General features: G+C 40.6%; 1 protein-coding gene across 1 annotated transcript in view; it reads left to right on the forward strand.

Annotated features, from left to right (window-relative positions):
• Nucleotides 1–24,441, forward strand: part of SLCO5A1 (solute carrier organic anion transporter family member 5A1) — a 52,149-nt gene that overhangs the window by 12,573 nt on the left and 15,135 nt on the right. The window contains exons 3-6 of the mRNA XM_035125698.2: nucleotides 10,595–10,727; nucleotides 13,332–13,546; nucleotides 17,703–17,867; nucleotides 21,138–21,336. Coding sequence (XP_034981589.1) covers nucleotides 10,595–10,727; nucleotides 13,332–13,546; nucleotides 17,703–17,867; nucleotides 21,138–21,336 — 712 coding nt within the window. The remainder of the gene's footprint in view (nucleotides 1–10,594; nucleotides 10,728–13,331; nucleotides 13,547–17,702; nucleotides 17,868–21,137; nucleotides 21,337–24,441) is intronic.

The raw sequence follows: 24,441 nt of genomic DNA on the forward strand, positions 1-24,441 counted from the left end.
ATCAACAACTCTGATATGTGACTTTCAGAAACGAGTCAGTTAACTGTTATGAAATGATAAAATTCATTTTAAAATTGTAATGAATCATAACTTTTTACAATGTTATGTAAGTAAATGTGAATGATTCACAGAAGAGTTCTTCTTTTTGACTTTTATCTTTGAATACTAAGGTGATTTTGTATAGAAAGAGATGTATACAGAAATTTTAAAAACAAGTCAGAACTGGAAGGTCCCATAAATTTTAGGATGCGTTATGTATCATGGTGGTGATGGTTAAAAAATAGTAGAACAGATTCCAAGTACAATGTACATTTTGATGTTTTAGCATCACTGATATGAAAATTATTATTTATTAAATTTGTATTCTGCCCTTCATCCAAACATCACAGGGCAGTTCACAACTTAAAAATACAAAATGTGAACACAGCATACATAATGTGACTGAAGGAACAGATGGTAGCAATGGTGTCACAGTCTGGTGTTCTATGTCAGCTGTCATCTATTGCATGATTTTCACTGATTTGTCTTATGCATGCTGCCAAGGTAATCCTCTCTGTGAGGCAAGCAGTAACAGAGCACAAATAAGTGCTAAGAGTTCAGAGTTGTTGTTGTTTTAATGGAAATGTTACATATTTACTTTAAAGTATTTCTGCTGCTTCAAAATTGCTTCAAAATTAGAAAAGTCAAAATATGAAGTGCAACCTACTAATATAGAGCATAAATAAAAATACATATTAGAATACTTCATATTTTATACATCATCTGTGGCATTTTCTCTCACAGATTATCACTTCTTAAATTTAATAACTTATTCCTGTCTTCTTTAATGGGAGCTCTTCAAGTATCACTGCGTTTTTGTGTCTAATTATGGCTCATAATGTTCATGAGCTGAAGGCAATAGCTTTTGCAAAGCCCCCTTAGAATTTCAGTTCCAATGGCCTTATAGAAAACCAACACAGAGTCTTGTGGCACCTTATACTTTAAAGACTTACATTTGGGAAACTGTTTTGAAATGTGGGATAAAAATAATTTAAATAAGGATGTTTCCAGAAAATAATAATACAGTAATTGTTGTGGTTAATGTTAATGCTAGTACAAATTTTTGGCCGTTGATGATCTACTTCCTATGTGTCAACAAAAATAAGTTGCTGCTAACTCATGTCCTCAAGGAAAGGCAGAGAAGAAGCCTCAAGAATGATGCTTAATCATATTATACCAGTTTTGCATCAGCAGCAGTTTGGGGGGGGGGGTCAGTTTAAAGTGCTAGTTCTACTCTTTAAAGTCCTATATGATTTGGGGTAGATTATTTGAAGAACTTCATACACGAGGGATGTGGGACCTGTGGTCCTCCAGAAATGGTTGGACTACAACTCCCTTCTGAAACATCTGACAACATCTGAAGGGCCACAGGTTCCCTATATCTAGCATACAACCACAAGGGTCTGCCTTTGGCCCCAATAAGTTTGCCTGAATAACATGCAAAATTTGCATGAATAACATGCAAATTGAGGTTTTGTACACCACTTACCCAAACAACTGTAATTAAGTGGCATACAAATTGTTGAAATAAAAATAGGTAAGTAAATAATTAAATAATAAAGCTCACATTTGCTTATGCAGGTCTGTAGCACCCCACTATTTCAAAATGTCGCTTCCAGATTCCTGACACAAGTAGTGGTGTAATCATTGGGAATTTCAGTGGACTTAAAAGTGTAATCCAAGGAACAATGAAGGAATATAAGAAGCTGTTCTTTGAGGCCCCTCAAAGAGGATGACTATAATTCTGTGATAGGAATAGCTTTGCAGGCCATTTTAATTAATAGACTGCTTTAGCGGTTGCTGAAGATATGTAAAAATGTACATTGAACAATTTTAAAGTGTGAATATAGAGGGGAAATATCTGGTTTCTTCTATCAGGCATGTAGCAGTACTTTGATCTCCTTTGTCATCCATTTATGTAAAAGAGAACATCAAAGTTAAAATAGAATTTTGCCTCTAACAATTTCTTCCGTTCAGCAGATGGTGACTTTAATTAACCCGATTCACCAAAAACAGAATGCAGCACGTTATGCATCTTTCCAGCTCAAAATATCTCAAAGGCATTTTGCAGAAGTAATGAGCAAAATATTGGCAATGCAGAGTTTGCAAATGTAGCAGACATAATTAGTTCAACAACATTTTACACAGACTTGTATATTTGAATCTGATGTTGTAAAAGGGTATGCCAGTCTAGCGTACCATGCATAAGCTGATCATGCTAAGAGTGTAAGTGATTGGTGAAGTAGAGATGAGCAATAAATAAGCCATAGACTTAGGCTCAGCTTTCATCTTCAATGGTAGCTGGAAGTAGTAGTTTGATTTTTAATAGGGGCATAGGAAGCTGCCTTATACCAAGTCAGACCATTGGTCAATCCAGCTAAGTACTATCTACTTACTGACAGTGGCTCTCCAGGTTTGCCTCAGTGTGAGAGAAGTTAATGGGTCTGAGAATACAGTCAGATGGAAACAATTCGTAGAAACCTGGTCCTTGATATATAAAAGGGATATCTAGGTGTTCAAAAATGTTTTAAATGGATTATATTCTTCATGTATGCGACCCCTGTATGTGGCCCAAATTGGCATATCCTGTAGTTTTCTTTTCCATCTAACCTCTTTGAATCGCATGGTTTCTCCTTTACTTCAGACAAGCACAACTTGATAGTATCTTTGAAGTATTAAATAACAACAGCAATACCAATTCCAGATGGACATCCTGCCCCATGAGTTGTTCAGGCTAGACCTGCTGGAAAGATGTTTCTTAGAGCTCTGCATACCGATAAGTCCCACTGTTCAGTGATGCTTGCTCCCTAGTAAGTCATTTTAGGATGACTGCCAAGGTATGATTAAGTGGTTGAGGATGCTTCTAAGTTTGATTTGTCTGTTTTTGGTAGCAATTACTGATACCTGGTGCAGTGGATGGTTTGTTTGGATCACTGGGAGGGCAAGCATGCTAGTGTCCATCTTCCCATCACAATGTACAATATTTATTTATTAGAATTTGATACTGCTCATCAGCAAACTCCTCTGGGCAGTTTACAAAAAGTATGAATTGATAAAATGCAAAATAATATCAAACCTCCATTAAAAACAATAGCAACACAACCAGTGTAAAACCATAAAAAGCAAAACCAACAGCAATGCTGCAGATAATCTCAGTTATTGAGCTGGGATACAAGCAGGCCAGAAGGCAGCTCCACATAGAGAGCATTGCAGTAATCAAGCCTATCTCCAGTACCTATCACAATCTTCTATTCAATTTTCTTTGGTCTTTAGCCTTAAGTGCTTACAACAAGCCTTCCTTGGCTGTACATATCTATAATATACCTTCTTAAATGCTTCATTCATTTGATAAAGGGGTCTGTTGCCCCAGGGGGTGATGGGGGTGGTCTGCCCCGGGTTCCACTTGGGGGGGGGTGCCACTTGGCGCCCCCACCCCCGCGACTCCCAAGCGAGCCTCCAGCCTCCCGGTAAAAAGTCCGTTCGGCGCACCGCACCGCGCCGAGCGGACTTTTTACCGGGAGGCTGGAGGCTCGGCTTGGGAGTCGCAGGGGTGGGGGTGCCAAGTGGCACCCTCCCCCCACCACGCTGATCAGGCTTTCTACCTGGAGTTTGTAGCTGGAGGCGCGCGAATTGGAGTTTCCGGGGCGGCGGCGATACCCCGCTACATAACATGCATGCGTAGTGGGATGCTGCGCAGGCGTCATTACGTGGCGGGGTATTGTGCCTCCAAAGCAGTGCACCTCCAGCTACGAACTCCAGGTAGATAGCCCGCTTAGCGCGGCGTGCCGCCGGGTGCATAGCAATTTGCCGCCCTGGGTGTCGCGGCAGCTCGCTACGCCCCTGTGTTGCCCGCAAGTGCTTATGCAATGAAAAATATTGTTCCTTGTTAAGGTCCCACGGGGCTTTTTGTTGTTTCTCTTTAGATTTTGCCTTGGGCTCAATAAATTACTTCACTTTCCCTCCCAGCTCCTGTCATTGCCTTTTTCTTAAAAAATGACTTGATGGCATTTGTTTTGTGGTCAGTTTATCAACTCCGATATGAAGATTTAGTTAAGGATCATAGCATGGATGGAGCTAGTGCTGTCAGTCATTGTTAAAATCACCAAATGTTAAAACAATTTCAAACAGATATTCATTGGCCTCTAATAACCCCAACCAGTGTAACCCCCTATAAGAAACACCAATAGAAACATTTTCTGAAATTATTTAAACCAGGATGTTCAAAGCACGAATCTATTTTTAAAATACGTTCACCTTCCTATCAGTGTAATTCAGTAAATGGAACTGCAGTTCTCAAAATACCTCTGTCCGCTCCTTAGAAATTCCAAGTAAATTTCATATGGCAAACAGCGATAAAAAAAATGGGAATGGAGGTTACTTTCTTCATACTTTGGCAAACTATTCTTGCAGCAAATAGAATTTTATGGTGAACATGATTAGAGGTATATATGGAGAACTTGCAGCTAGATTTTTTTGGGGGGTGTTTCTGCCTTCATACCATTAAAATTATCATTCACTTATCTTCCATGAATCCTGTGCTACATCCCACACCACTGTATTAGGCAAGTGAAGATTCATACCATTTTTAGTATATATCAACTGCTAGTGGGGTCCTGCTTTTGGCCGCTATGGGAACAGTCTGCTGGACTAGATGGGTCATTGGGTTGATGCAGCAGGTCATCTTACGTTCTTACTAGAGCTGACAGCCAGAGAGAAGACAAAGGGGAGAAGGAATCAAAGAGGCAAGAATGGATCCTGTGAACCAGTTCTTAGAACCAAACTAAACGTGATGCGAAATGCAATGGTGATGTATCTGATAACAGATCTTCAGTTTATTTTCTAATTAAAAAGGTAAAGGTAAAGGTCCAGTCGTATCCGACTCTGGGGTTGCGGCGCTCATCTCATTCTATAGGCCAAGGGAGCCAGCGTTTGTCCGCAGACAGCTTCCGGGGTCATGTGGCCAGCATGACAAAGCTGCTTCTGGCGAACCAGAGCAGTGCACGGAAACGCCGTTTACCTTCCCGCCGGAGCGGTACCTATTTATCTACTTGCACTTTGATGTGCTTTCGAACTGCTAGGTTGGGAGGAGCTGGGACCGAGCAACGAGAGCTCACCCTGTTGCAGGGATTCGAAGCGCCGACCTTCTGATCAGCAAGCCCTAGACTCTGTGGTTTAACCCACAGCGCCACCTGGGTCCCTCATTTTCTAATTAGTCCCACATTATGGCTATATCTCAGGAAACACAGATTGCAAATGCAGTTTTCAACTGGCTATACTTCTGTGACGCAGAATAATTTAATTTACTGCACTTAATTCATGCGAACCGAAAATTAAAAAAAGCATGTGACAAAATCTGATTTATTTCCAGAGGCAAAAACACTTTGTTAAAAATGTATAATTATAATTAATAAGAGAAATAGGACATTAGGGCTGTTAGATGGTTTCAAAGTATTCAGCTGAAAAATAAAATCATTATTGCTTTATTGAAAGCTCCCTGGAGCTTACTTGGTGACTTTAAATTATGTACATGTGCATATTTTTTACATTTATATTGACATTTTGGGAATGTTTATAGAAAATGTGTGGGGAAACTAGCAATGCTAGAGGGTCTTTAGCTTTTAATTGCTGTTGTAACATTTATTTTCCTTCATTATTCTGAATGAGATTAATTTTGGTTGAGAGGAAACACCACGACATATTATTGAAATCTTTTAGGAGCAAAGATTCTATACTATGCTGTTCTTAATTAATATTTAGAATAGTCCCAATGGTCCCTTCCAACATGTTACAGATGGAGATCTGGCCTAAGTGTCATACTGTCTTATGATACTAGATCTTAGGTCTGATTCATACATTTGACTACCTGTGCAGTGGTAGCTGCTTCCAATGCAACATCTTGAGCACAGCTCCATGTACTAAGTTATAAGCAACTCATCATGTAGCTTAAGGAGATTTTGATGATATCCTGAATAACGGAACGAACATGGTTGTCTTATCAAATTACTGTGAGCTGAGTATTAGGAAATATATTCTATAGTATTACTTAGTACTCTTGTTTTTGTTTGCTTCTTTGTTTAAGGACAGCTTACAAAGATGCCTTTTAAATTAACTATACATTGTTATCTAGAATGTGACATTGTTATTAGGGGATAATGATATTTAATTTATAAATATCAAAACATTTTTTCATAATGGACATGAGTATATTTGGTTGCAAAGAAAACTTTAAGAAAACCCTATTTTCTAGTTGGCTTAAAAAATAATTGGCCTTTAACAACACTTTTGAAATAACTACATATGAACAAGGTGTTTTGTACATAGACATTGTTGGCACATTTGGAACTCAGGAAGAGGCAGAATTCCTGTTCGCACATACACAGGCAGAAGTCATGCAGAATATGTGTAGAAAGTGAGAATAAGGACCATGAACACAGTCCATGCACCCTTCCTCTACATCAAGAATCCTTTTACATGAGCGTGCATTTGAATTACTTACAAAAATTATGTAACATTTTATCTATAGACTATTGTTATTCAACACCTAAAACCATAAGGTGCTATGCAAAAACTAAAAACAGACCTTGTCCACACGCCTACAATAGGAAAGTGAAGGAAAGAAAACAGTGAGTATCTCACACAAAAAGGAAAAGTAGCAGTGTTGGCTCATAAGAAAAAATACAAAATCTGTGTTAGGGATATATCTTTTAGTCCAACCAAAATTATCTTGTAACATTTTTGTTCGCTGATTATTGTTCTGACATGGATTTTAGATTGAATATCCATTAGTGGACATCTTGAGAAGTTTGTGGGGAGCAACAATAGGAGAGCAAAATAATATGAACTCTGCTATTTCTACCTTTGGCCTGATCAGTCAATGGCTTACTAAGACGAGGAACGTCTTGGTAGTGGCACCTCAACTAAGGAAAAGCCTTCTCGAAGAGGCTCCTGGTGCATCTTTATTATCTTTTCCAGGGCAATGTAAATACCTTTTAATTTAATTAGTTTTTAAAACTGTGTCTTAAATCTAGAGTGTTGAACCATTTAATGTGGCATTTGTGGAAAAGGTCTGCTTTGCGCTGCTGCTTAAAAGGTCTTTAAATCCATTCCATGTGGTAAGATTAATATTTACCATGTGCTGAAAAATGTTCAGAAGTCAATGTTTTCCAAAATATGGTTGATATGAATCTTGCCATATGAAAATAAGTAACTGTAAGGTACAAGTGAAAACCCATAATTTCTTTCTAATAGCGACCAGCCATATACCCCTGAAAACTCACAAGCATGATGGCATTCTCTGTTGTTTGTCCCAAGCATCTGGAATGCAGAGATGTGTTGTTTTTGAACCTAGAAATTCCACTAGGGTATTACATATAATAGCTTCTGGTAGACCTGTTCTCCATTACTGTACTTGTAACCAGCAGACATTCTTAATTGTTTTCCATGGTGGTTGTGGAGGGATCACATGGACTGCTCCTGTGCTGTCCAACTTTCTCTCAAGGGCAGGTTGCTGACCTAAAGCTGGTTTGTTCAGTTGAACTGAAAATCCTCAGTGTGTTGGGAATTTTGATTCTTCAGGGTTTTTGACTGGGGAAAACTGTAAGTGCATTTGGTCAAATGCACTAACAACCCCGCTTCAGACTTTACTACTTAATGGGGAAAGGTAAGGAGTGCTGGGTCAATGCATGTTGTCCCAACATCCTCCATGGGTACAAATTAAGAATGGCTGAAGAAGACTTGAGTCTGATCATTTTCTAAAGCTTGTTTAAAGCTGATCAACCTTATATGTGACAGTGAATTTCACAGGTATTTTTTCTTGTGTGTCTTTAACCTTCTGCCAGACACCTCTGTTGATAATAGTTGATAATTTTTGCTTATTTTCTTAGTATTGGAAAAAGTAAAATCCTTTTTTTGTATTGTAGGAGATACTTCAGTTGTTATAAATGACAGTACAATATATAATTTATTCTGTATTGGGGGGAATAATCTGACTGCTTTCTAGACATTGCTAATCTTTGGAGAGCTTTAATTGTGATTTTGAGTGAGATCTATGCAGACTCCATAAGGTCTGGGTGAATTAAGTTTGGCAAGACAACAGAAAGTGAATCCAAGTTTGTTTCCCTAGTTGTTGCTTTTAAAAGCAGCCACCTCCTTTGGAAGCACTCTTCAGTTATACTAATGTAAGCCTGAAGCTTCAAAAATAGCACTGTTACCACAAGACAGGAACTATGATTAATTTATAACAGGAATGGTGCTTCACTTAAGAAGTTTTAAAGACAATATACGCTATATTAATTGTAAAAAAAATAAAAGTTGAGTTAGGTGGGATGCTAAAACTTACCCAATGGTCATTGTTCACATAGGACTTGATAGAGTGACATGGCCACAGCATCACCACTTGAACCCACAAGGTCTTGGTGGTGGTGGTGGTGGTGGTGGGGAGAATGCCTCTTTTTGCACAAGCTCCCTGGACCAGGCTGGTGGAGTGACACTACCACCAGTGGCATGCCTACCAATGGTAGCATCTGTCCACCTGCTATTTAGACAGGGGCATTCAAGTGCTCCTAATCAGTGGGCCAGTGGACACCCCCACTTCAACCAAACCCCCTAGAAATCAAGGTTTTGGACTGCTCTGCCCAAATTCCTTCCTCATTAATTCAAACTAATTATGGTACGACATTTGAGATTCTTTAAAACCCCACAGACCAGTATGGTGCAGTGGTTAAAGCAGGGGTCAAGCAAACTTTTTCAGCAGGGGGCCGGTCCACTGTCCCTCAGACCTTGTGGGGGGCCGGACTATATTTTGAATAAAATATGAACGAATTCCTATGCCCCACAAATAACCCAGATATGCATTTTAAATAAAAGGGCACATTCTACTCATGTAAAAATATGCTGATTCCCGGACCTTCCGCGGGCCAGATTGAGAAGGCGATTGGGCCGCATCCGGCCCCTGGGCCTTGGTTTGGTGACCTCTGGGTTAAAGTGTCAGACTAGGATCAAGGAGATTGGGGTTCAAATGCATACTAGGCTATGATCCTCATTGCCTGAACTTGGACCAGTCTCTATCTTTCGGCCTCACAAAGTTGTAAGGATGAAATCACGGACTGAAATATGACTTTGGCGCATGACTTCAGTCATTTTTTGGAGTGATGCGTCCAAACTCACAAATTACAGTATTAATTAAGGGGGGGGGAAACCATTTTTTGTTGCGTTCTAAAAAATCATGGGTAGCACCTGACACTCCCCACTAGTTCTATATTAATAGGCAAATATTTACTGCTATATACAATTGTAAATAAGTTTTAGGCTAGGAACTCTTCTTCAATAGCTACTTTTAATTTCATAGTGGGTACTTAATGAATGGCAGGCATTTTTATTGTCTAAAAGTGACTTGAACAGCCCACCTTACTTGTGCTTCAGTCCAAATTTTAGTTTCACTTTCCATATCTTACCACAGTTGCCTGACTATTCAGGATCACATTTCACCACAGTGGGGATTGGTAACTTGTTAATGGAGGGGACCACTTCCTAATTTCCATTTATGCACTGAAGAGTTAAGTACATTATTTTAAGGGTCAGGGTGTTTAATATTTATATTGCCAGTAAGATATATTTACAGAAAAGGAGAATCACATACAGTATCTTCATAATAATTTTTAAGTTTCAGGCAGCATTCCCATCTCTAATGGAATATAGCCTGCATTTGTTATTTTTATCTTTGCAATACAGTATTTCTGCTTACTGTGAAACTTGTTTTCAGCATTACTACGGTAAACAATGCCCTGTAATGTCTGCTTAGACTAAATAGCTGTTGCACATTCCAGTGGAAATGCAGATGATTTGGGTGCAAATCATGTATTACCCAAAAGATATGGATATTTATACCTGGGTCTACTCTGGAGAGAGTTCAGAGCATTACATCTCAAGAGAGGCTTGTTCCCCACCACAGTGCAACATTGGATTCTAAGGTATTCTGCATGCCATCCCCATGCCTCTGCCCCAGTCTGCCAAGGTGGTTCTGGTCCCACATGTCCCCTGCCTGGAATTCTGGCTCCATCCTTCGCCTTCCCAAGGACCCTTGCCAGAAAAAAGCCCAAGCCTCATGTAAAAGGACACTCCCCCTCCCCCCTCCCCTGCTGTCTACCTACTTCACTTGCTTTTATGTCAATAATCAGACATTGCAAATAGTTTTTCCTTATTCTGAAAATAAGGAATGAAAAAATACCCTGAAATATCTAGCTGTTAAAAGTGTTAAAAAGGTATGATGTTACCATTCCTTAACATGCAGCAGAAATGGAACTTGCTTTTTAGAAGGCAATCCTGTATGTGGTTGCAAGGGGGTGGATGTTTGATGTGGGAGAAACAATAGGAACTGTGGAGAAAGCCAGGAGTGGCTGCTCTTAGAATATGCAAAATCATAGGAAAGCACTCGTCTTCCTTTTATTTCTATCTGTGAAATGTTTTATTACTTTAGTGTTGTGCTTTAATATTGTCATGTCTGTAACATGGTATATTTTGACATGTCCTAGGTTGGTTTTTGCTTTTCTTTTTTCAGCCATCATGTATGTAATGGGAGCACTTGGTCCTGCAGCAGGATATTTATTAGGTGGAGTTCTTATTGGGTTTTATGTGGATCCTAGAAGTACTGTTTATATTGACCAGAGTGACCCTCGTTTCATCGGTAACTGGTAAGTTGCAGCTGTATGTCTGTTATGCATGAGAATGACCATTGACATTGGATTCATGATCAGCTAATAAAATCTTTTTGAAGGTGGTTAAAGCAGCTTAACATTTGACCGTGTCCTTGGCAGTTCTGAGTTTAGAGCAGTGTGTGATGCATCTGTGGATTGTTTAACCAGATTGATTGCTGGTTTGTCACTTTTTTTCTGTTGTTTGCTAGTTGTACATGTAGAACTATGAATAAATATTCAAAGTTGAAAAGGTTTTTAAAAACCAAGTACATTAGCATTTGCAGCAAAGCCTTTAGATTCCCTTCCTGGAATATGTGTGTGTGTTTCTATGCCATTATCCAGCTACACTTCTGCACATCCAACTATGGTATATAGGAGTTAATACCGGTATGTGAGAATAATTCAATTTGCATAATTAGTCATGCATTCTCATTTTATAGCTTGCTGTTGTGAGACATTGTACTGACACAAATTTTGATGCTCTAGTCTAACATGTCTACTTGAGCAACAGAGGGGTTGTCACAATAAAAGATTTATGCAGATTTGTGGGCAAGATAGCTGAACTGACTTTAAACATAAGTTGCCAGGGACAAACAACAGAGATGGGCATCACTTTTATGCCCTGCTTGTGAGTTTCCCAGAGATGCTGGAGTAGATGGACCTTTTGGTTGGAACCAACAGGACACTTGTTATGTTTCGCTTGCCAAGCAGCCCATGCTGTATCAGTGCATTTTCACATTAATTAATCACAATTAATCACATTCCCCTCTGTTGGGAGCACAGAGTAGCTTCCTATAGATACATCAAACATTCTTCCATCCAGGTACTGACCATGATGATATCTGGTTGGTGTTGACAACTTTTAACACCCTAATTTCTTCTTGCTGTTTGCTGAGATAGCCAAGTTGACAAAGCCCTGCTTGGTTTTTAGCAGCAAGTGGGTTAGAAACAGCTGCAAAGACAATAAAATGACAACAATAGTGGTTATCTTAATTTGAAGAAATATGGCCTTAGATTTTCCAGACATTCAGTGCCAAACATCTGCCAGAAATAACTGGGTGCTGTGCTATAATTAGACACATTTACAAGGCACTGAGTAGCCATAAAGCCTATGGCTTCTTATTTCTACCAGATGCTCCTTAATTGGTGTTCTGCAGATGGTACACTCAGCTACTTAATGGCCAGCAGCTGGTGACCTAGGAATGTGGGAGGTCTCCATCTCTCTCTACCGGTATATATTAATTCTGGAAAATCTAACACAGGTAGAGTAAGGTAACCCATGTGAAGCACACACAGAATAGAATATTAGGGTGGAATAATACCGAGTCCATGTCAGCATCCAGTTCTGCAATGTTTTTGCTCCAGAAAATAATTTTCTTTCAGAATGGCTGTCTGGTTGCTATACATCAACCATACAGGTAAAAAGAAAACTCTGACTGAACTGGAACACAACTGAAGTTTGAGAGCCAAATTTGGCTTAGTAACTAGAGACAAAAGAGATGAGGAAAAAGTAGCATCAGTGGCCACATAACTCTGATAGGCTACAATGACCAGAATGTATGTTATCTAGCCTTGGAATAGGCTAGCGTTTGGGTCTGAACTGTTACACTGAACACGTAGTCTGCAGCTGTGGGCAGCAGGTGGGATCAGTTTTGGGATTGTGCTCTCTGGGGAGTGGGGAATTAATTTCCTGACATTAAGAGAAATTGATTCAATTACTGTCTTCTTGTGTGTTACAAATGTACAAAGCTTACATTGGGCCTATGAAAAACATTTAGTTTCCTACTAAATGCTGAGAAGGATATGCTTAATTCGCTGCTGAAATAGACATCTGCTGTCTGCCTTAACATTCATTTCAAACTTATTTTGGTTTGTACTGCAAGTGCTATTTGCCTACTTGATTGATATTCTGTCCTCTAGTTTTTGTTGATTTAATAGAAATTGATTTTGTATCATATATTGGCTTGATTCACACATTATATGAAGCCATGGTTTGTTTATGGCTTAAACTTTAAGCTATGTTTTTTTAAAAACAAACAAACAAACCACAAGTTCTCCCATAGACAATCAAATAAACCATGTTTCATTTGGTTCGCTTTCTAGCTGCTCTTGCCTCATGGCTTTACACTTTCTTGAGCATCTGTGATGGGATGGCCAAACAAGCTGTGGTTAAAAAAGGGTGCTGGATTCACACTTACCGTAATGCCAAATTATAGTTAAAGCAAACCAAGCTTTGTCAGTCTCTTAGAAGCCAGTTCATGATTTGGCAGTACACAAATCCTAGTTAAGCTGCTTGGTTGGGTTCACACATAGCTTAATAAAACCATAGTTAATAATTTGCACTTTAATGTTATGTGCAGACCAGGCTGTTGGTTTCTTTTTGATTCTATTTGTGACTCTTACTTGTATGTCAATTTTTAAATTTCAGTCACCATGTAAAGAAATATTTTACGAAATAATTAGAAGTACATTGGATCTTTTCTGTTTTATAAGATGCAGAAAATCTTTCTACAGTCTCAGTCACTAGTTTTTGTTTCATTTCTGGTTGTAGTACACATATAACACTAGCTGCAATTGTTCTTTTTTATCTCTCAACTTCAGGTGGAGTGGGTTCCTCCTTTGTGCCACTGTGATGCTTTTTGTCATACTTCCAATGTTTACTTTCCCCAAAAAGCTTCCACCTCGACACAAGAAAAAGAAGATGCATGCTGATGATGTTTCAAGTGATGATGATATTATAAAAGAAAAAGCAAACAGCAAAAGTCAGGTAGACCATGAACTCCCTGCTTCAATGGGATTTGGAAAGAATGTTAGAGGTAATATGTGTTTTTTTAAATAACAGATTGGGATGAGGTTTAAAATCATAAAATTATTGTTAGTTTCTGCTGAAATTTGATAATGAAAGCCAATAGGCAATAGTGCACTTGAGAAATGAGAGAGTAGCCAGTGTTTTGTAGCATATGGTATTCTATCTCAGAACCACCTGTAATCTCTGGCCAATCCACAGTTGCTGTTGGGCAAATTGCAACATCCTGGTACATGCAGTCCGTGCAAAGCATTCAAGACATTTGCCGTGTTCCTCCACAGCTTCATAAATCATGATGTGGCCACATTCTCTTCCCCGCCCCACAATCCTGTTGCCTCATATGGATCATGTAGCTGTGGAAGAATATAAGACATTCTTACCAACAACAGTTTTTGTTACTGCCTTAGATAATATATGCTGGAAACAGCCTCTGCATGGTGGCTTTTGTCATCACCACAAGGAATAGCACCAGTCACGATTTCCTAGTTCCTCATCATGTAGATGGTCTCCATGCTGGCCGGCATCTGTCTAAAAATGAGAACTGGCGGGTGCTTAGGTAAATATAGGAAGCAGTCATTCAATGGAGGTGTGGGTTAGTTGCATTCACAACTATTGTCTAGACCAGGCATCCCCAGACTTCGGCCCTCCAGATGTTTTGGACTACAATTCCCATCTTCCCCAACCACTGGTCCTGTTAGCTAGGGATCATGGGAGTTGTAGGCCAAAACATCTGGAGGGCTGCAGTTTGGGGATGCCTGGTCTAGACACTGGAAATTCCAAAGCAATGCTAGTTATTCTAATAGATTAGCTCACTTGTCATGAAAAAAGTATAAAGTTTAGTAGCCAAAAGTTGCAACTATATGTGTAATGACTGGGTGTTAAGTCCCTTTTAACACATTGGTACTTACTTTTGGGGACACGGGTGGCGCTGTGGGTTAAACCACTGTTCTGCTTCGGCTTGCCGACTGGAAGGGCGGTGGTTCAAATCCCTGTGACGGGGTGAGCTCCCGTTGTTCGGTCCCAGCTCCTGCCAACCTAGCAGTTCGAAAGCACGCAGTGCAAGTAGATAAATAGGTACCGCTCCGGCGGGAAGGTAAACGGTGTTTCCGTGCACTGCTCTGGTTTCGCCAGAAGCGACTTAGTCATGCTGGCCACATTACCTGGAAAAACTGTCTCCGGACAAATGCCAGCTCCCTCGGCCTGTAAAGTGAGGTGAGCGCCGCAACCCCAGAGTTGCCTGTGACTGTACTTAATTGTCAGGGGTCCCTTTACCTTTACCTTTACTTACATTTGAGAGGGCATGTATAGGTTTGGCTGCAAATTACTGCTGTCTCACCAAGCAATTGATACAATGGGTTGAATCCAGACTAAGGCTGAAATCCTAATCCTGTTTACCTGAGGAGTAGGTAACTCTCATTGAATTCAGTAGGGCTTACTTCTGAGTAGATATGTTAGGCTTGTGCTGTGTCAGCCACTCTTTGCCACAACCAACTTAAGCCCTATTGATTTCAGTGAGTCTGGATCCAACTCAGTGTGTTCAGATAGCGGTCAGTAGAAATATAACATCCAGAGCACAGAACAGAACCAGCTTGCCCTGTATGTAAAGATTTAGTCATTGTTATACAAATTGGTAAAGCAAAGGAGTTATATGTTATCTGCTATTGGGCAAATGTACAATTGCCTTCATTTTTCTCCAGTTTAATTCTGTCTATACATGAATGCAATTGAAACAATTTCTGTTTTAAGACACTAATATACATATCTGTGAATATTATAGTTGGTGGTACTAGTAACAGAAATATATATAATGTTCTATTTAAACTACTCTCATTGGGCATTCAAAGCCCATAAGCAAATGGAGCAGAAAATAAGACACAAAGGGGTACATAGAGGCTGATTTAGGGTCATCCAATAGTGGCTCAACCATCTATGAATAAGCTTTTTGGCAGTGCATACAACCTCTTCACTCCTTCCTTTTGTATGAGTCACAATTAAATCAGGAAGTCACTAAATAGCAAGTCTTTGAGCAGGCAAATTATTACCGGCTTCCAAAGAAACCATGATTTTCAACCATGGTTGGTTTGAAGTTGTTTTAAAATCTTTGCTTGCTTTATTGTTGGTTTCCAATGTGACTGACTTGTAGTATTACCGGTAACTCCCCCCCCCCACCTTTCAACCGTTTGTGGCCTGTAATACAATTCTAGTAGAAATTGGAGTTCTTGGTAAAGTCCAGAAGTAAACGAAAAGTTGCAAGAACTCGGGCCAGAAAGGATAATTTCAAAAAATATTCACAAGTGTACCAAGTATGTACACTTAGACCTAAGAAACCTCGCTGATGAAGAATCATCAAAACAGGGCCTTGTCCTGATGTTGATATTTACTGGAAGTTATCCTGAATAAAACTTTGTGAATATTTTTTGAAATTATCCTTTCTGGCCCGAGTTCTTGCAACTTTTCGTTTACTTCTGTAATACAATTCTAGCACCATTTGGTGACCTAGTTGTGGCATTGTCATAAAACTGCACCATCATTTCTTGGCATATTGGTATAGTTTCATATTCACCTTCGAAAATGTCACCTTTTTCTGTTTCTCTGACATTGCAGTGTCATAATTGCTTAGTTAGCAATTCAGCAGATTTAATTGCCTATAAGAAAATGTGCTTCATGCCATTTTTTAGTTTTGGCTTTCTTCACATCTAAACTTTGTGATGCAGTTCCTCAACCATTCTCTTTTGCGTAGTTCAAATCTGAGCAAGTCTTCTGGAAATGAGATTTTCAGCATTGTCCTCTAAATGATTGTTTGTCAGGAAAAGTTGCAGAGTAGCATTCTGCTGAATTTTTGCAGTGACTGCTATATGTCTTCATTATTTTAAATGAAAAATTGCTGCATCCACCTCCACTTTAATTGCCCAGGGCTTGCAGTAATACTTCTCCTTGGCCCCTATTAAAAGTATTCATTACAGACGTTGGAGGAGAAATCACCCTTATTGGCTGTTTGGCTAAGTTGACCTGAAAATGGTCAGGTTATGCTGCAAAGTGGAATGATCTCCCCTCTCCTCCCTCTTATGTCCCCACAAGCAGCTCAGTGGTTGGTAGAACAGTGCCCAGGAAGAGGATTGTTCTCTCTGGCAAATTGAAATGCTTACAACAATTATGTCCATTGCAGTGATATGAGAAGTTAGGGATAGGATTGTGTTTGTGGTAAGGAGAGAAGTAGTGGAGGTTGCAGAGTAGGGTGTTTGCTGTTGTAGTTTCCCCCTATCATCTCTTGTGTTCTGTGTTGCTCATTTATAGCCTGCTTGGCCAGTCTGTTTCTTCTTGGCACTTTTAAATGGAAGACAGTTGCTGAAACATCAGCCCTGCAAATGTCCCTATGAGGTTGAGGACTGCAGCTGGACGCAGTAGAGGATTTCTGATAAGACATACGACATACTGAGCGGTCCTCACTACACTCTTCCTGTCTCTACACTCAGTTCCCTTTTTCATGGTTGCATGGGAACCACCACAGTAGCAGAACCCCTTCCCATGTCACTTGGATAATATGATGAGCATTTGCCCCTATTTCCAGGAGCAGTGTTCAGATAGGAATGAGCTGCAGCATGGGTTCATTTATAACCATTTCCTGACCAGAACATGAAGGAGCCATACTGCAGTAGCTTCTGTACAACCAGTGTCACATCAAAAGGAACTTTTGAAATCCATACAATGTTGGGCTGTACCCTGCTGTTCATTATAACCAAGGCCTGCCAAGTGGGATTGTGCATTTAGTTCTACAATTACAATTCCTGGGACTGGGACATCTGATCCTAGCTTATGCTGAGTCAGTCTAGTCCAGTATTGTCTACTCTGACTGTCATTGGCTCTCCAGGAGTTTTAACGGGATGAGATGCCAAAGATTGGACCTGGGGTCTTTTACATATGTGGCAGGTGGTCTGTCACTGAGTTATTTACTCCTAAGACTTCTACTTGTGGAAGTACACTTGGGAATGTTGGAAAGGCCCTAACATGTGCTAAGATTATTTTGTATTCACACAAACCCCCAGGAAGAGGTCTTAAAATTCAGTTCAAAGCAGGCTGGTTTCCTTTTCCTTTTCCATTCATTATGTATATATAAAGTTCATGTGTCATTCTTCTATTTTTATTTTTTATTTTTGTGTCATTTGTAGAACTTCCAAGAGCAGCTGTCAGGATCTTAAGCAACATGACATTCCTTTTTGTGAGTTTGTCATACACAGCCGAGAGTGCCATTGTTACTGCTTTTATTACCTTCATCCCCAAGTTCATCGAGTCACAGTTTGGCATCCCGGCTTCTAATGCCAGCATCTACACTGGTAAGGCATTGCCATCAGTAAGGGAACTTGTAAGAAATATTTTTCTGTGACTGGCAAAAGAAAACGTTAGAAAAGTTTCAGCAATGCTATTTTTAATCGTTTGTTTTACAGCTTGGAATTATTCGGCCTTATAGGAACCCATTGTTTATATATGAGCAATTTGCCATGTCTGTAGTGTGATAATGTTTTCTCATGCAGATATAAAATTGCTCTGGCATGCCAGCACCATCAAAAGGTTGTCCTGACCTGTTAGATTGCTATTGATTGCTTAACTTTACTGCTCTTTCAGCATGTCTTACTCTCTTGTTTGCAGGTCATTCATTGGTCAAATGGCCTGTCCATATCTTTACTCATTTTTCATCTCAGCAATAACTGAAGCTATTACTATGGTTATTTAAATCTATATAGCTCTTGTATGAATTTCCATGTAAAGGCATTAAAACATTACAATTACCAAGCTGAATCAATCCAAAGGTCCATCTATTTTCTCCCAGCAGTGACTATTTGTAGGCTTCTGAGTTAATTGAAAACAAGGCCATTCCATAATGTTTGCTTCCAGCACCTGAGAATCAAATGGATGTTGCTTTGAATTTGGGGGTTCCAGTGGTGGCGATCATAATAGGCCTTATATACCCTCCCGTCTTTTGGCCACGTACGCAAAACAGCTCACAAAAGACATTAAATATTAAAACCAATCGTTCAGAAAGCATAAAACATAGCTAAAACAATTCATTTTTTTAAAAGGTGGCATCATAAAATCAACCTGAAAACACTAAACCCTTTCCCAAGATCATCCTACATGAATTAGTTTAGCCTCCTTTAAAAAGCCAACTAACATAATTATCAAGGTTTATAAATGTACTTAGAAAGGATCCATTTAGCTAAACTAAAATAGCCTAATGCAAATTGCATCTTGGCAAGGCTTCACTGCTCTAGAATCCTTGAATGGGAAAACACTTTCTATTTACTGCCAAAGAAGAGGTTTAGGAAGGGTAGTTAAAACTGTGTAGTTAGAAGAGATGAAGAGAAGTAATGGAAGCACCTTGACATGGAATTCCTATAGGGGCAGGAGAAACTTACTATAGCTGAAACGTTCCATATTTTACAGTAGTAAATTTGTATAAGGGGAGAAACCAAGAAACATTTTGTACAATTGGTGAAATAATAAAAAAGAGGGAAAATAAGTGCAGACAACCCTGTATGGACACCTCCACAGGGTATGGAAGTTGTGCATTCTATAACATAAAGTACAGTAAAGGCTATTTTGATTGACAGTCTTGAAATTCCATGTGATTAGTACAGAAGCTACTCAGGCTCTTAACGAATGTTGCTTCTGTGTTTTATGGCATACCCAAGGGCCTTAATTGGTATCATTGCCTAGTATTAGATGTGTACTCATAAAGTCAGGGTAAACCAAGCCTTAAGCTTGATATGACAAATTGCTAATGTCCAACCCAAGAATGAGAGAAACAGAAACTGGTTGATGTATACTTTTGGATCAACTTAGATTTCTGAAAAAGGTCTTTCTCACAGCCCAATTCTGTCCATTTCTCCCTCACATTTAAGCCTCACTCTACTCAGTGGGGTCTATTTCCTTGTTTAAAATTGCCTAGTGCCACTTGTGAGAACCATACAATAGGCAAGGGCGTACCCACCATGCAGCAAGTTAGGGCAGCTGCCCTACTCTAGAAGCCGTTCCCGCCCGCCGCGCTGCGCCCTCCCTCCAGCTCCCCGTCGCGCCCTCTGGCAAGGCCAAGCGCGGCGGGGAACCAGAGAGCGCGGCGCGGCGGGCAGGAACGCTGAACTCGCGCTCCGCTGGGCTGGGCTCCGCCTCCGCCCACCAGCCCTGCTTCTAGGGAGGGGCACAGCCCGGCGGAGCGCGAGTTCGCTGTTCCCGCCCACTTTGTGGCCCCTCCCCTTCCGTGCCTTGGCCCCTCCCCTTGCCCCCCCTAGTTTTGATCCTGGGTACGCCCATGACAATAGGTATTTGAATATTATTATTTTTTCCAATGTTGGAAAACTTTTTGCTGCAACCTTCTGACGCCAACTCAAGGACAGAAACTGGATATTGCTGACTCAAAACTGTTCTTGGTTTGGGGCACTTAATGCAGCAGCATCTTTGACACATTCATAATCCATTCTTAGCTGTCTTTGGATAGTAACTTATGTGTGACACAGTAGCAAGCAATCAGATACTAGATTTGAAAATGACATGTGACACTCTTGCTTAGCACATGCTTAACTTTGGAATCTCCTTTGAGCAAATCATGGCATAACCGACTGCTCTTTTTAGAATGCATTGCTTTGCATTTCATATACATAATCAAAAAGAATATGTGTCGTTTCCCATGTGGCCTTTAGAAAGTCAGTTTGTTTTTAATCTGCTTCTTGGAGTCGATAAATTGTTTACCTCTTATTTTTAGTGGTACAGTTGCTCATTAATAGAAGGACCTATATAGGGAGCATAAACAAATATCACCTAGATTCTCAAAAGGAAAACAAAGCAAATGAGTTCAGCACATTTGGTTTATAGTTTTGCACAATAACTATAGTGTTTCTTATTCTTGATTGCCATGAGAAATAATGATTTTTTTAATAAAAAAAATAGAAGTAACTCCTCATGCAGGGATAACTGTGAGTTCAAATGTCAAGGAAGCAGTTGGTAGAAGGGAAGGGAGCAAAGGGAAAGGAGCTCCCAAACTCTGAGGAGATTTTGCAGAGATGCAAAAACAGACCCTTTGTTTCTCAGACTCTTATTTGTTTCCCATATATAGTCCACACCTTGCTAGTACAGACTTTCTTACTGCGAAGTAATTGATTTGCAGATCCAGTTAATTTACCATCCTTCCATGTGTTTACTTTGACTTTGCTTTGCCACTTGCAATAGATACATAGAAATAAATACTTTTAGGTCATGATACATCCCCCCCCCCCCGTTGAGAAACTTCTGAGGCTGATCTTAAGCAGATTCAGTGTGTGTGTGGGGGGGGGGGCAATCATGAAATTGCCCAATTATCACCTCATCTGGTGGTGTGAGAACCAGCCTTAGGCAATGGGGTCATATTGTTTTGTCTGCATGACACCCTGAGAGTTCTGCTTGAATTTAAGGATGGGATATTAAGTATTTTTTAATGAAAATAGTGTAGAAATTTCACAGCCACACTGGTGGGGAAGAGTTTTCTCTCCCCGTCCCCTTTTATTCTTTCATTCTTTGTAACATAGAAAATGAGAAAATGTTTTAATTTTACCCTTTTCTTTCCTTTTAATCAGGTGTGATCATTGTTCCAAGTGCTGGTGTTGGTATTGTCTTAGGGGGCTACATTATAAAAAAACTCAAGCTCAGTGCAAGAGAGTCTGCAAAGCTGGCAATGATCTGCAGTGGTGTTTCTTTGCTGTGCTTTTCAACACTGTTCATTGTTGGATGCGAAAGCATTAATCTAGGGGGGATAAACATACCATATACTACCGGGTAAGTATCATTTGGCTTTCTAAATAATTTATGCCTTCATCAAAGCTAGCCTGCTTATATAATGGTAGTAAAGTTGACACATTTCATAAGGACATTAAATGTGGCAACCAAAAGAGGGGGGGGAGAGGGGGAGAGATAACCACAATTTGAAGCTTTTGTGCAGGTGTGGAGAACCTTTTTCAGCCTGAGGTTCTACAATTCCTTGTGGACTGTATGTGCATGCCTATGTTCAGCAAAGGGAGAAAAATAGAGAACTAGCCTCTTCTTCTGGGCTTACAAAGTGAGTAACCCTGTCTTATATTAAATAAGACAGATCTGACTCAGAATGCTAGATATTTGGGATAAACACCCAAGACCTAACCTCTGGGCCAGAAAATAGAAACTGCTTGAACATTTAGGGGAAACATCTTAATAAGAGCAGTTGTCAGTGGAAAAACCAGTATGACAACGGAACCAATTACCTAGAGCAGGGGTCCTTAAACTATGGTCCGAGGGCCACATCCGGCCTGCCAGGGTCCTGAACCCGGCCTGCCTGGCAATTGTAGAACCTGCCGCTGTCTAATGGGTCTTGGCCCAAAACCTTAGCGGCACAGGAACATGGTGGGCGGTGCCATGGAACACTCCGGTCCAGAGGGCTGGGGAAGGCGAGGCCTCGTCGGCCGGGAGAGAGGCTGCTCTAGCTTGACGAGGTGCGGAGGATCCCTAGGAGCGGCGAGGCTGTTGTGGACTGAATTCTGAGGTTTTCTCTCACTCCATGCTCCTTTCGTCCCGCCGCCTTGCTAAGCGGCCTCTTTCCCTGGTTCGCTTGGCACTTCCCGCCCTCCCCGCTTTGCTTCCCGGCAGTTTCAACCGAAAAGCCGCTCCTCTCGCTTCCCTTTCTTTCCCCGGTTTCTTTTCCCTCGTATTTCTTGTACAAAGGCAGTTTCTTACTCAACTATTCCCTCATTTGGCTTCGAGTGCCACATTTTGCTTTTCATTCTCCCGTTCCCCATCAAATCGCAGGGAACGGGAGACAAGGGGAGTCGTTATGCCGTCACGCTCTCCTGTGCATTTACAGCCTGCCTTAAGAGAGATACGATTACCTGGAGACCCACTTCCTTTCCTGCAAATCCCCAAGCCAAAGTCACCTGGACTCTGAGGGCGGTGGCGGCGAATCAATACGCTGAGCCTTAACCTGGGAGTTGCACCTGCTCGTGCTGAGGGGAAAGAGACCTGCAATGGCCGTTGCCCACCTCCAGCAGAGCCAAGCCCTCCACGGCAACAGCCAGTGCTGACGCCATGGCTTCTCTGCGGGATCCCAATGAGGGCTGCTACTTCCATTGTAGCTTCCCCTTCTGGTCGGCAGCGCTTGCAGTCTTCGCCTTCGCCTGTGGCCAGGTGGCAGGGAGGTCCCCTTACCCGGTCACTTCCCTTGCCTCCCAACAGTCAGGGTTTCAGAAATCTCCAAGAGCCTCTCCCTTTAAGTGGACCCAGTCGTTCCTCTCCCCTCCCCCCTTACACACACCTCTCATCTGCCCTCCCCTTCTTTCTTCCTCCTTTGACCATTTCTTGAAATCGGAGTTTATTCTCCAAAGACCTGCATGTAACACAAGTGCCCCCCCCATTGCCACATACTTCTGAGCCCACAGAAACCACACAGCACCAAGTTAAACTGTGGAAGTTGCTGGATTGGACTATCAACAGTTACTAGTCATGATGGCTATGCTCTGCCTGTGCTGTCTCTTTCATGTCTTCACCCTTAGAGCAACTGCACTGCATTTAATCCAAATAAATCTTGTTGAAAACGTTCACGTTCTGCAGAAGGAGATCCTTATATTTCCAGCAGAACAGAGCAAATTGGCTAGTGCGCATGATGTCACCATGTGCAATGCCTTTAAAGTATATTGTAAATATTGTATTGTTTTTACTGTTTTTTGTGCACCACAAATAAAATATGTGCAAATTATAGTTGCCCACCAACAGTGTTTGAGGAACAATGAACTGGCTCCCTGTTTAAAAAGTTTGAGGACCCCTGACCTAGAGGGATAGTAGACTCACTTTTGCTCGAGGCCTTTAAGCAGAGACTAGATAGCCTTTTGTTGGGGATGTCTAATTCTGGATATCCTGTACCAAGCAGGGTGTTTTATTAGATGGGCTGTGCAAGATCTCCTCCAACTCTATAATTCTACCGTATGAGTAGCTATAAATATGGATATTCAGACTTTATCCTCAGTAATATATCTTAATGTACTGTATATAATTTGCATTATGAGGCCATAATTGTGCCTATCTGTTAATGGTGAGTTGGCTGGACACATTCTGCTATAATAATGAGAAATTAGGGGAAATAAGGTTTTATGGCTGATACAGTAGTTATAAAATGGTTCAATAAACTGATTTGAAGCTTGAGTCTGGTATGTTGACAGCTGTTACGTTTTTTTTTCCTTTCATAGGCTATGCTGAAATGTTTTTCCCCCTAGAAAGATTTCTCAATTTCTACTGCATCTTTTGAGAAATGGCTTGTTGTGTTAGGTCAAGGGGAAAGTCTAGTATGTGCTTTCCTCTAATGATAGGTTTATTAAAAAGGCATTTTTGTGGCCAATATTAGTCAGTGGACTTGCTTATTATTTCTGGAAGTAAAGAAGCATGTAGTTGCTAAGCAGGAAAGGTATTGTGAAAGGTATTGCATAGATTCCATGTGTCGATTTCAGTAAACAGAACAATCTGGGACTAGGTCTACAACTCTGCCACTGGCAGCTATGGCACTAGTGAAGCTGGAATTAGCTACAGGATAAGATACAACACTCTATCAATATTGCCTATACAGTGGTACCTCTGGTTACGAACTTAATTCATTCTGGAGGTCCGTTCTTAACCTGAGGTACCACTTTAGCTAATGGGGCCTCCCGCGCCACCGCCACATGATTTCTGTTCTCATCCTGAGGTAAATTTCTTAACCCGAGGTACTACCGGTACTTCCTGGTTAGCGGAGTCTGTAACCCGAAGTGTAACCCGACATACCCCTGTATAATGTCTGTTAAGATTAATATAATTTCACAGCATTTTGGTGCTTGAGTAAACATGGAAAGCCCTTAACACAACATGTTAAACTGAAATGTGTTTTGC

The sequence above is a fragment of the Zootoca vivipara genome, chromosome 8 (assembly GCF_963506605.1).
Source record: "Zootoca vivipara chromosome 8, rZooViv1.1, whole genome shotgun sequence".
NCBI lineage: Eukaryota > Metazoa > Chordata > Lepidosauria > Squamata > Lacertidae > Zootoca > Zootoca vivipara.